Genomic DNA, 14,595 nt, shown 5'->3' on the forward strand with positions numbered 1-14,595 from the left:
ACTTATAGATATATGTTTTGTTAGTTCAGACATTTTGCTGCAATTAGCTTTAGCTGTTAGATAGTTTTTTTCCACATTCAAATGGCTATCTTTAGCCATTGCATTATATTATTATCAAGGTCAGATAAATATGAAATTGGCCTAATTACACAGGGTTTTTCACGACTACTCATTTTTTAAACCAACATTTTACAATGTTTAATACACTATATGCAAGTACACGTTCTCTCTCTCTTTCTCACACACACACACACACTAAACCTGTCAGTCAACGTCTGAGCACCAGTCACACAAGTTCTGTGCCAGACTTTGATTGATTGTCCTCAGGACACCCACAGGTCATTTATCAATTCTATGCCAAGCGACCTCAGCATATAATCTCCATTAATCTGGGATGTCAGTCCTATCTTTTTAGTTGAAATGTTGACTGACACAAGAGAATTGGCCAAACTGATGGTGGAGAGCCAGTTGACAACACTGACCACAACCTTCAGTTACCACAAAATGTAAGACACCACCACGCCAATTAAAGGACACTGAAAGGCTTTTTTGTATCATCAGGCTGGAACAAGATGAAACGGTTTCCCAAAACTAACGGATAGTTAATTATTTTGTGACACAATAAAAAAAATCCTCATTCCAATTTGACATATTTTATTAGTTCAACATTACTGTAAATCAAAATATTAAATCCTTAAATGCATTTCATTTCCCAATCACAATATGGGCCGAAGAATAAGGCAATACATGTATGCAGCTTTGAACTATGGAGATGCACAATATATCACCATAATGAGCAATATTAAAAATTAATTCATTGGCATATCAGCTGATATTGTACATTTAATTGTGCATGTGAATTTTCCATACTTTTACATTCAAATTCTCTTCGCCATCACTTAACAGTCACTGAAAGTAAACCTAAAAAAACTTTAAAATACATTTTTAGTTAAATCTCACAATCAATATCCATGTTTAATATTGCAATGTCTAAATTGTAGTATTTTAAAATATCTTAAATTATCACCCATCCTCTTTAGGAAGTACAGTGAAATCAACCAGTACAGATCAATTAATCAAGATGGTGCTGATTCAGACTCTGTGTTCTTCCCCCAGGGTCCAACAGCACAGGTCTGAGCACAAATGAAGGCACTTTTTCACCGGCCCTCTAGAGCAGGCGACGAGCAATGTGATGATGATTGTCACCCACCCCAACATGACAAGGTCATGTTTGTGTCAACCAAGTCTAGACTTGGTTGGGGAGTGATTGGGGGTGTTGGGGAGGTCCAGTCACCTCACAGGGTCCACATCACGCCCACAGTGGTGGGAAGAGGAGGTTGAAAAGCCAGCTTTGTCATCAATCACCCACAAGAGAAAGGTGTCCCCTACTCCATCACCAATACACAGTGGTCTCGTCCACACTGCCGACAGGGGGTGAACAGGTCGTTTCATTTGTGCTCTCTCTTGCCCTCTCCTTGTCTGTAAACCCAATATCGATCACACATCCATCTTAAACTCTTAACCCACAAATAGGGCTGTGCGATTAATAGAAATTAAATGGCAATCACGATTTGAGACATTGATTGAGAGAGAGAATGATTATGGCACCTACAGGGTCAGATCGATAGTTAGGCAAATTAATCCAAAAAAAAATGAATGTATTATGAGATTAATTTGGCTTCGAAATGACAAGACACCAAACAAAAAAGTAACGCTAATTTGCAAGATCTGTGTCACAACACATAAAGAGATTCCCCAACAGATTCTAATTTGAAAGAAGTTTATAATGCATGTTCGCCATTCCCTATTCAGAAGACCGCACACACAGCCTGTGTCTCTGAATGCTTCTCATACTTCTCATAGCCATTTAATCTTGCCACACACACGTAGCAGTAAATGTCTCATAATGCTCGGTTATACTCGTGCGTGGCTCCCCACCGCAAGTCTTCACGAGCACAACCAATGTCAACTTGCGCCTGACTCCTCCTTTAAAACAAGTGTAAATTCAGTCTAATTGCCTTGTTAATTTCACTTACAGCCTGTGTAACCTACATAATACTTAAAAAATTGACTAAAGTAATAGTTTTTATTTTACTTTATTTACACATAATAAACACATCTTGCCTGTGAAATTCAGTAATTAAGTAAATTCTGTAAAAGTAGTAATACCATAATAATATTCCCTGCTGAAAAAAAATTTAATAGAACCGCTCCCAACACACAACAGAAAATGCAATGGTAAACCGGATGTAATCTGGCACATGGGAAACAATCGAACAACAGTAATTCCTATTGTAATAAAGCCCAAAACACAACAGGAATTTTGTAATTGTTTTAATGGAAACCATAAGAATTGTTACCGGATGCACACACTGTGCTGCACACTATTGACAATATTAAGATGAAGCTTGACTTAAAAATCGCAAATTAAATCACAATCGCAATATCGGTGAAAAATATATAAATCGCAATTTGATATTTTCCCAAAATCGCACAGCCCAATCCACAACCCCATTTTTTTGCCCAAAGTATCCAGCTTTCTCACAAAACCAGCCACAACAACTCTGAGAAAAACAACATTGAGCTTGCAGTCTAATTAAACCAAAGGAAACGGCTCCTTGGATCTGGGTAATGACAGGAGAGCAGGGTGGGGAGGGGACAGGATCAAAGAAACTGGCTGGCAAAAATTGCTGGGGAAGAACCTAAAGGAACTCTGGGATTCTGGGTGGCTTTGATGGTCTCCTATATCGAGAACAATGTGGAAAGTCTTTCCTATCCACCCTCAGCGACAACCCTTCCCTAATGGTTTAGCAGAGAAGGAATTTCTTTGTTAGTTCCTCTTCCAGAGGCCAATGTAAAAGGTCTTTCCCAACCTTGGATGAGAAATTCTTAGCTATTCCATCCCAGAAATCTTCCACTGCAGCAGTGAACTCTCCACACAACTAGATATGTGACGGTATCAAATTTTCATGTTGCAATAATTGCAGAAGCTTTTAAATCACAGTATACTGTATTATCACGATACTGAAAAAGTTGAAAAAATAAAAATATTGTCATACTATAACAGGTTTGATAATTTTTTTATATTACTCATTGGACATTTAAATACAATGAAGCAATACACAAAAAATGTATTAAGTAAACAAATGTTTCAAAAGATTAAAGTGCAAAAGAATTATAAAAGAACAGTAGTTAACACCTTACAATAAGGTCTCATTAATTAATTTATTATATCATAACTTTGGTTAATGGACTAATATTAACAATGAGCAATAGCTACATTTGTTACAGAAGTTATTATTCTTTGTGGGTTAAAAAAATTCAGCTGTTAGTTCATGCCTTCTCGGGTTCATTTCATAATAGTTACAACATTTGATTTTAATAGCATATTTTTGAATATTGAAATTAACTAAGATTGATTATTTTCCATTGGCAGTTTATGCTAACTAATAAACTTATGTTAAATAATGGAGCCTTATTGTAAAGTGTGACCAAATAATAAAGAATAAAAAAAAAAAATTCAAACAATATCAAGAGCATATTGTAGTCCAGATTAAAATGTATAAGTCATACATCAGGGCGTGACGTGTAATGTACGAGTCGAAAATGTTAGGCACGTTATACTTCCACTGAAGCAAGTGAACAATCTCAGCGTCAGCATGGAAAGTGATCTCTCTGCTTCATTACAGTTTGCACATATTTTTTTGTCGTGAACGTTGATTTTCCTTCAAAACAGCGTGCGTCATCACTACGACATGGCATTAGATCTGGCTTTTGTACACACAGCACTCATCCCGGGATTGAACCTGGCAATGTTACTAGGTCCCCGACCCAGGTTCAATGCCGGAATCAATCCCGGGATGTGTTTGCTTTCACACAGAAGGTGACCCGGCAATGTTCCGGCAATTTGCCGGGTCCGACGTGCAGTGTGAAAGGTCCGTCAGTGCATTCAAGGAGCGGTGAGTCAAGCAGCAGTGCAGCCATTGTTAACGTACTCAGTCTATTTTTGCTGTGCTGCAGGCGCTGAATTAAAGTGAAAGTGCATTGTTCACAGGAAAAATTTACATGGATTGACACAGAATATTATATATATATATATATATATATATATATATATATATATATATATATATATATATATATATATATATATATATATATATATATATATATATATATATATATATATATATTCACTTTTATGGAAGCAGAAAAGTAAAGTTCATTAAGACCCATGGGATTGCTTGTCATAAAGATTCAAATGCAAAATGCACGAGACTATATATTCTTTTTTTTTTTTTTACATGATATGAAATCAAAACAATGAATAAATGTTGTGTTTGTGGACTAAATCGACGCGGATCAGTAGCGACAAGCGCGTCTTGGAATATCAACCAGCAGAAAATGCATTGTACACCTGATGATGCATGACAAAAAAAAAAACGTCATAAACTGGAAAACCAGTATATATATATATATATATATATATATATATATATATATACACACATAAAAAAAAAAAAGGCATATACATTTTTGGTCAAACCGCTCGGTACTAATATATATATATATAGTATTACCAAAAACCGGTACATGTCTACACACAACAACAACATAATAAAGCACCATGCCTTCAATGTGTCTAGTTAACTTTGCATACCCATGAGACACCATCATCAATAAAGCAAGTCAGATAAGAGTCTGGGGAGTCTGAAAGGCAGGAACACCAAGCGAGATGCAGAATTATGCTTGCATGGTGCTTATCGCTGCAGACTTGGCCAATGCAGGGCACGCTTTTGGGTGAGTGTGTACACACACGGCCCATTTAGCATTCCGCTGCTATGCCAACAAGATCATTAGCAATGACAATACAACAAACCCCTCCCCTCTGGGTGCTAATTAAGCAGGAAGGGACGGCAGTGGCCACGAACACACACAGTCAGAGTTTCAGGCCATATAGAAACACAAGCAAAGGTGTGTGTGTGTGTTATCTCACTCACCTTGATAACAAGGTGTCCTACAGGATGTACATAAAGGAGGCAGAAATTAAAACACTGAACTACTGAAATTTACTGAGACACAAAACATACATAAGAAAGTTGACAGTTTAAAGTTTGAGGTAAAAAAGAATTAAAAAAAAATATATATATATATATATATATATATATATATATATATATATATATATATATATATATATATATATATATATATATATATATATATTTATATAACAAGCAGTTTAAAATGTAAAATACTATGTTCAACATGTAGTCACAAATCACGTTAAATCACAATCAAACTTACTTTCTAAGTCATCAAAACATACGGTAGCTGTATAATAATTAGAAAAATCTTTATTTTATTTATTTTTCTTTAGCACCAACTAGCGTTCGCTTCGCATTTCACCGCAGCACATCGAGCCTCAAGTATCACCTCAACGCAAAACATATAGCAGCTAGCGTGGACTTTACACTTTATGTTGAACTATATATTATTTTGTTGGTGCAACAGTTTATGTTGAACCCTTTATTGTTTTGACCAAGGTTATTGAGAGTTGGACTTAGTATGTTATGGCCTCTGAAGCAACAGAGAGATGTTTTCTAATAGTCAGGGTTTCCAATGTTCTGAATGTAATTGACAGTATTGGGTTTTACTTAAAAAAACACTTTACAGAAGGTTCCAGCACCTATAAGCTTCCTGAATTTCTGAAATGTACTATTTCTAAATTGTTTCTAAATATGCTATTGCTACACTACCTGGCAAAAATTGCACTGGTCTGCTAGACTTGGTTGAACAAAAATAAACAATATTTTGTTGCTTATGTATTCAGTCATTATTCAGTGGTATACTATAAATCCATGTGAAAAAAAATTACTTCTCACTGTTCTCAGGTCAAATATTTATATGCGATTAAAATGCAATTCATTTCGATTAATTAATTACAAAGCCTCTAATTAATTAGATTAATTTTTTTAATCGAGTCCCGGCCCTAATTATTATTATTTTTTTTAGAAATCAAGCTATTCAACCGGATAATATTCAACTTAAAATACTGGATTAAAATACTTGGGGACTGGAATTACAATATACTCTATAATATACTTGGCTGTAAAAATAGTATTGTATAATATGATATAGTATAGTATAGTATATTGATACAAAAATGACAAATTACAAATCAGTCACCAGTGATCGTTCAGATCTTCTCAATTTCAGAGAAGGTTTAACTGCAGCATTTGTAGAAACTGAGACTAGCATGGCTGCTTGGCAGCAACAGAAACAGGCTGTGAGGTTGGAAGCTGCCATATCCCAGTGGGCACAGCTCACAGATCTCCCAAAGACGCCGGCCTGGATCAATTCTCACAGCTCTAAATCCTTCCAAAGCGTGCATTACACATTAGTCCCGCCTTACTAATCTAAAGTAGGCTACCAAAAAATTTATTTGCACACGTCAACCACATCTTTGAAACTCTTCCACCAGGTACCTGCTCCTACATTGGTGTTTTAACCCCAATACAGAATGACAATATTCCATAAACTGCTCATGGGCAACCATCCATTTGGCAAGCAGCCCCTCAGTTACTACAGTGTGGCGGCCATTTGACACCATAGACTGCTCGCTCATCAAACCATCTGACAAGCCAGTTGTCTCCCTGTTGGTCTTGTCCAGTTACAGCACTACCGTTTACTTTAGTTTCAGCATCTAGTTTATATGGCAAAGCCATTGCTAAGTAGCTCCACTGTTTGCTGAAAAGCCCTAAATGCGGTATAGCAAGATAGCAGAGTGCTGGTCTCTCCAGTGATGTTACGACCACATGGGCTACAACTCCATTAAAATCATTATCATTTCATTCTAAACAAGGTCAGAGGTCAAGCGGGAATTAAACTTGCTGCATGGTAATGCATTTTAATCACTGCAGCACACCTGCTCACAATTCATTAGCGCACTAGCTCACTCAGGAAGGTGCACATGCATTAGTCAGACACCGTCACACACGCACCACATCCATGTACACCAACACAGCAAAAACAATCAGGATCCCCCTCAACATATTCATACATCTGAAAAAAAAAAAAAAAAAAAATCATCATTCACGCTATCATTTGTGAAATTGTGCTGAAGCAAAGGAGAAACCCAGTACCAGGGAGGTAGAGCATCATGGGTAGTTGAAAACAATTAATTGAGCACCAGGGGCTAACAATAGAAACCGCTCTCTCTCCCCCTCACACACACACACACACACACACACACACACACACACTCTAGCTTCCAGTGTTATTGGGAAGGGACATCAGGGTTAAGCTCTCTAACTCCCACTTCTTCTCAACTGAAAGGACCTCATGTTTTCTATGACCCTTCTCAGGGGAGACAGAAAGTCCATTATAATTGCTCTGCCTAATACAATCAAGTCCACCACTGGTGAATCAGTGCATTCAACCTAATGGAAGTTCTTCTGTTGGGAACCTGTTTATCTTGCACTCTTCATGAGGACGCCGCTCAAGATCTCAACATACTCTAAAAGCAACGACATGCTTTCTTGGGTTCATGCTTTCATGTTACCAGTAAGTGGGTTTTCAATTCAAGTATTTTAGTCATTAATCGATTAAGAGCATTTTGGCAGAGGCCCTTCTAAATAGACTGTGTTCATGGGTTTAAAGAGTCCAATATGTGGGAGTGATGGAGTAGGAAGTGCCTGGCTCACACGCTTCACGAAGAGTCCAAACAATCTCCCTTTTATATAATTAATTGCTAATTAACATTGTTTTTAAAAATATAAAAAGCACTGCAACGCTTTACAAAAAGGTTCTGTTCAATAACATTAGTGTGATCTATAGCAAGAACAATAAACAAAACATGAATCTAGTTACCGTAATACATTTTTATAACCTATGTGTGTTAATCTTTATCTAGATTAATAAATGCCATTAAAACCGTTGTTCCTCTTTAGCTTGTGATTCCTAAAGCATTGAATGGAATCTTATTGCACTAATTCCTCACTAGTATACTAGTCAGTTATTGGATGATTAGTTCACCTGTGACACAATTCCAAGAATCTCTAGCTGGATGTGAGACTCTCTCTCTCTCTTTCTCCCTTCCTGACCCTGTAATAGCTTTTTGTTCTGCCACCACAATAAACATTTTCTTTCTTGTGACCTGGGGCAGAGCAAGGCTCTTTGTACCCATGTCCTCTCAGTAAACGAAGGCAACGACTGCATTTTCCCTCTCCTGAATGCAAGAGTCATGGTAGAGGTATTTTTAGCAGCAGAGAGACCGGACCAATTAAGAGGTGATGTTCCTGAGGTGACTTTCTGAAGCAACCTTTTATGTTACAATGCGGGTTAAGAGAGGTTGTCTGTTGCATTTTGAAAACACGGACAGTTTTCCCGCCTAGTTTTGACCATGTTTAATTGTGAAATAGCAACTTTACAGGGGAACCGGGATTTCAGAAAAATTATTATTCCTACTCCATCACTCCCACATATTGGACTCTTTAAACCCATGAACACAGTCTATTTAGAAGGGCCTCTGCCAAAATGCTCTTAATCGATTAATGACTAAAATACTTGAATTGAAAACCCACTTACTGGTAACATGAAAGCATGAACCCAAGAAAGCATGTCGTTGCTTTTAGAGTATGTTGAGATCTTGAGCGGCGTCCTCATGACGTCCTCATAAGATTCCATTCAATGCTTTAGGAATCACAAGCTAAAGAGGAACAACGGTTTTAATGGCATTTATTAATCTAGATAAAGATTAACACACATAGGTTATAAAAATGTATTACGGTAACTAGATTCATGTTTTGTTTATTGTTCTTGCTATAGATCACACTAATGTTATTGAACAGAACCTTTTTGTAAAGCGTTGCAGTGCTTTTTATATTTTTAAAAACAATGTTAATTAGCAATTAATTATATAAAAGGGAGATTGTTTGGACTCTTAATTAGCATCCTAATAGCTAGTTGTTAGTTTGCAACTATAAAATCCTCTGGTAAAAGCTGTGTCTAAATTCAAACTTTTAAAGTGACACTAAGAGAGATGTCTTTGCCAATTTCGTAGATTTTTGTGCCTTTTTTTTTTTTTTTTAAGTGTCCTGCAACAAACAGTTTTTTTAAAACACTGTGTCAAGTTTTACTATAGTAAATTAACAAGAAGTGTTGTTTCTATTCGGTCACACTTTTTCCTAGTCGTTTTTGAACGCTATAACTAATTTTACTTAAATGCTTCCTAAAACACGTCTACATATCCGGTTTGCAACTTTTGTTCGTTTTTTTTTTTAATGACTCTGGTACACTTCTTAAAATGCAGCATGTGCAGATGTGACACTGTCCCACCCATGGCTTCCGGTCATCCCCCATGAAAGACAAAAAGCAACAACAAAAGATGGACAATGCTTACTAGGACATTTTGAGGCCTTTTGGGGAGCAGCGATCTATAATCAGTCCCAATCAGCTGCCACCTGCTCTGATGGTGAACTGGACAATTACTGCTTTTTGTTGACCGGAGACACAGCCAGCTGTGACTGGCTAATTACACAGTCAATAGTGTAATCAGTTGTGAGGCTCTAGCACTTCTTTCCCAGGTGAGATGAGAACGAGTGGCTCCACTGAAAGACCAGTTAAGGGGGAAGGGAACTCGGAGGGCAACAGATAATTGTTTACCCATGTAACAGTCTCCTAGCAACTGCCCAGCAAGCTCCCAATCAAGTGTGGCTGACGCTGGCGTTTAGCCTTGAAGCATAGTGGTCCTCCACTCTGACAGACTGATACAGCTGCCGTCTCTGTCGTCAACATTCACGGTGCCACCAGAGAGGCTCTTTACAGTCTCTCAATCTCTCACGCTGGAGTTACACATCCACTAAAACTGAAACTTAACTCTGTGTTACACAACTGCAAGGGACTAGAACTAACAAGTGAAGATCTTACTAAAATACTGGCTCAACATCTGCGTTAAATAAACAAATTTAATAAAAAAGTCAGACTGACTGATAAATGCACCCAAGTAGGGCTTTATATGCACTTCTTAAAAACACAAGATCAATCTTAACTTGCAAGTGTTTTCTGCATTCCTGCAACTGAATCTACATCCCCAAAACAAAACAAAAAAAAACATAGTTTACCATAGTTTGTAGTCCAAATTATATTTGACATTATAAAAAGGCTTTATACAACAAAATAATGGCAAAAACACATTCCTCACAGGTTGCATGCACTTAAAACACAGGGTGAACAGTGTTGTCTGATTTACAAACAAATGACTCATTAACTAATTCTTTTTAGTGAATCAAAACAAAGACTGCAACCAAATGACTCTTTTGAGTGGATTCTTGTAATGAATCATTCACAAAGTCTTTCTACTCTTTCTGAGTAGTCTATGAGTTACGTGTACTTTTTTACAAAAATGAAATACTGAAAGTATTAAAAGCATGTATGCTCCCGCATTGTTACAACAAAACATTGCTATATATCACACACACACACACACAAAAATATGCTTTTTAAAATGTACTTGAATTCCACATTCAGTAGCAAAAGGAAGCAAATCAAATTGTAAGCTTTTATCAAATCAAAATAGGGAAATCTGTTTTAATACTAATAAGCAATACTACCATACCGAAAAAAAACAGAGATATAAGAAAACAAACTGCCCCTCCTATGGGTGAGGTGCTAGTAGAGCTGGGCGATATATCGAATATTAGCGATAGTATCGGAATAATTTTGACGACGATGTAAAATTTGAATATATATCGGGAATATCGAATATTTCAAATTCAAACATACTTTCCCAAAAGAACGCGCCAAATGTCCAGAAAAGGAACCTGTAACTGCTGACTGCTCTACGCCACTCTACTATGAGAGCTTAATGATAGCGGTTGCCAGATAACAAGAGTTTAAATCTCAGAATCAGAGCTCTGCTGTTACAAGGATACATTTTCTGCCCGGTGTTTGTTTATTTTAAGCAATCTGGCAACCATGCGCACGTGCTCACTCCTCATTGAGGAAGAGCCGCCGACGATAATCTGAAAACACTAACAAGCTGGAATTGAGCGATCTAATGAAAGCGTCGTTCAGCCGGTCTGTGTTCTGTCGTGAGATCTCAACTGTATTGTATGCATTTGTGATCGCAAAATAAATGCACTTACTCGACCACTGATGTTTGAATAGAGAAACATAGGCTATGGCCAATTGGAATTACTATTAGGGAATTTCACTGATATGTTTAACAGTTTCCATAATATAGACAGAGAGAATGCAAAAGTCTTTGGTATTCATTTATATATATTTATATATAAGAAATAGCTATGTGCTTCAGCAACTAGCTCCCCATCTAAGAGGGTTTTTAATGTCAGTAGGAACATAGTTTCATGCCACAGAGCTTCTCTTAAAACTGCAGACAGTTGACAGACTTGTGTTCTTAGCTTAAAAACTTGTTAAAATTTTCAAAGTAAAATACTTATCCCAGTTGCATAGTATAAATTGTGAATTGCATCCACTAAAAAGTTGACAGAATGCACTTTCTGTACTTAATTTGCACTGCTTCAGTTACATATAGGCCTACATGTATTCATTTAATAAAAAGCAGTAAGTGATCTCTTGGTCTAGATTTTTTTACTGCTTAAATAAGCTGTTTAATCTAAATTGTTTTTTTGTGTTTTTTTATGGGCGAAAGAAAATCATGTTTTTTTATTATTTAAATGCAAATGCAAACATATCGAGATACATATTGAATATCGTAAACATTTTGACAATATCGAGATATCATTTTTTTTTTTATATATCGCCCAGCCCTAGGTGCTAGACATCTTTACACAATGCACCCTAGATGAGGTTACACCAAGCACATCAAACAGATGTCCGGATGCAGAGGCACTCATGAACACATTCCTCTGGCAATTTCATTAGCGTCCATGGGACACTAAGAAACTGCAAACACTCAGCACTCGAAATTCAAACTCAATCACAGCCTTTAGAGACGGATGTACAACCACACAACATGTGCTCGGAGTTATACAGGGACATATAAGGTGAAATTTCCATCGGTGGTCAGAAGAGAAGCAGGTGTAGCATCAAAGGCGGCTCTGAAAGGGTCAGTGTGATAGCATGTTACAGATTAACTTAAACGGTTAGGTGTTTGTGTTGTGGGGGGGGGGGGGTAGTTTTTCATGCCTATGGGAGGGCTAGTTTAGGGGTCTGCCAGGTGAATGTGTGCCTAACTGGGCTGTCGTCCAAAGCAGACAGTCAATACTACAAAACACCTCTTTTGTTGCTGTTGTTGTTGCTGTTGTTGTTTGCAGGTGTGACACTGAACCGCATAAAACATTGCAGTGATTTGCTACCTGATATCGGCAGCAGTAATGTGCCTGCGTGTCTGGAGAGACACTTGATAAGTTTTTCACATATCAACACAAGAGAGAGAGACAAGTAGTACAAGGCCACCCTTACAACACATTGCCATAGAAACTATACTTTCCACTAAAATCCCACAGTTACTAGTTATGGTTGTCACTACAATAAAAGTGCAATATTAGCCACTACAACCTTCTCACAATATTGAAGATAATTCCAAGTGAATGTATTAGCACTGTACAGATGTATTTGTCACTGAGCATTTGGGATGACATCAGTTTACCCTAAAACATTTTTAAGGATTTTTTTTTTAAAATGTTTAAGTTAAAAAATATATATATTTGAATAAGCCATTAAGTGAATCTTTGATAAAGATTCGCATCACTCGCAAAGAAAAGCCAAATGAAACCAATGCAGAAGCGGCGTCAGAACCTAGTGAGCTGAAGATGATAGGCTATCTAGGTAGGCAGCTCACTACGTTTTAAGACTCAACCCCGCGTAATATTGTCTCGTTTTTTTAAACCTGTGTGACTGACTTTCTTCTGTTAGGCAGAATAACAGACTCAGTCCCCGTTCACTTACACTGAATCATGTTCCATACGATGCAAGTGAATGGGGACTGTCATGCTGTCTAACATCTCCTTTTGTGCTCTAATGAAGAAAATAGTCATACAGATTGGAAACAACATGATGAGGATGAGTACAAGACAGAATTTTGATTTGAGTGAACTATCTCTTTAAGAGATGCGTGTCACCTTAAATGCACCCTAGTATTAAACACGCACAGCAAAGTGAATGAAAGATAACTGTTCTTAACCATTATAACAAATAACTTTTTTTTTCACAGAAAAATCGTAAGGGCACAGCAGCCTTAAACGCCCAAGATTAAAAAAAGAGACCCTGTCATCACTTTAACAATATAGTGCACTCAACTTCCGAGTAGTGACAGCTCACCGCGGCGCATTATTATTATTATTATTATTATTATAGTTAAGGCAAAGACGCGCACTTACCGGCCAGGCGAAGTGAAAGGGAATGATGATCTTTCCAACATCGCTCGTTTTGCTGGGGTTGTTCTTTGCAGTCTTAAAAGAAATTATATTTCCACCGAGAACGTCAGTAGATCCAGAGCCAAAGGTGCACGGCCCATTGGTGATGACTTCAGACTGGTACTCCTTCAGACACACTTTAAAGTATGTATCGCACTCGTCCCGTGCGCAGCGCTGGTCTTTAGAGTTCCGCGTGCCGTCGCAACAGTCCCCGTCCGACAACTCACCGTTTACATTCTCTACAGCAATCAGCTGCAACTCAAAATAGCCAGAGGATTGGGACACCTAAAAATAACATATGAATAAAAAAAATTAAATAAATAATCAGAAGCCATAATGCTGGTGTTTTATTATTGAAATGCAGGTCGTGTTTGCAAAACTACGGTCATATTATTTGAGGGAATGCGTGGCGCGAGCTTGTGCATTCAAGTCTCCAGAGAATCAGTCTACAATTTTGCTAACCTGTTAGTGCGTAACGTTACAGAGGCTGGAAACAGCGATTTTAAAAGATCCTCTAACTGATCCACCCTTCATTTTATCGGAGTGCAAGTTAACATGCATTACATCTGACATTTCCAATTGCATGTTCACATGTGCTGCGTAATTCAAATATCGATTACTTTGAGCAAAATCCATTGAAATCTCCAGCCCACACCCATCAACTTTTGTCTGCTGATTACTGCTATGGCAATTAAATCTATCTGCAATACTGGAAACAATCAGCGCTCTCACCTTCGTCCATATCGTTAACAGCAGGCACGCGACTGGGAGCCAATTCCTAATCCTGATACAATTCCTCATGCCGCTGATTTATGGGTTATGAATATTAGATGGGAAACGGCCGTTGACCGGCGACAGGATCCTCCGTTTCTGACATACAAAAAAATCACAAGCGTGGTGTGTTTGCGCGGTGATGGTCTGTGCTGATCTCTCCCTCGTCTGATGGCTTCACGACAGATGATATGTTTCACAGCTACCACACGCCTGGAGGAGATCTCGCGTGATTGACTGCTGGTTGAGCCAATCACAAAGCCGCCTGCTGATTCGTCTGGCCAATAGCCACTCGAGGGCGGAGCATTGTCAAAAACTCACGCTGTCTATTTCACTACTGTTTCACAACGCATGTTCTTTTTCCATCAATAATTCTGACATTTTTGTAACAGTAAAATTAAAGAATTTGTATATTATTGTTTGA

General features: G+C 37.6%; 1 protein-coding gene across 2 annotated transcripts in view; it reads right to left on the reverse strand.

Annotated features, from left to right (window-relative positions):
* LOC113063349 (protein jagged-2-like) overlaps positions 1 to 14,376 on the reverse strand; it is a 45,265-nt gene extending 30,889 nt beyond the window's left edge. The window contains exons 1-2 of one of the 2 annotated variants that reach the window (XM_026233663.1): positions 14,133 to 14,376; positions 13,365 to 13,685 (exon numbers count right to left, since the gene is read on the reverse strand). In XM_026233663.1, the coding sequence (XP_026089448.1) occupies positions 13,365 to 13,685; positions 14,133 to 14,201 (390 nt within the window). In that variant the 5' untranslated portion in view covers positions 14,202 to 14,376. The remainder of the gene's footprint in view (positions 1 to 13,364; positions 13,686 to 14,132) is intronic. The other variant, XM_026233662.1, reaches the window with a different exon arrangement.
* Positions 14,377 to 14,595: the final 219 nt, after the last annotated feature.

Source organism: Carassius auratus, chromosome 45, assembly GCF_003368295.1.
Source record: "Carassius auratus strain Wakin chromosome 45, ASM336829v1, whole genome shotgun sequence".
NCBI classification, from domain to species: domain Eukaryota; kingdom Metazoa; phylum Chordata; class Actinopteri; order Cypriniformes; family Cyprinidae; genus Carassius; species Carassius auratus.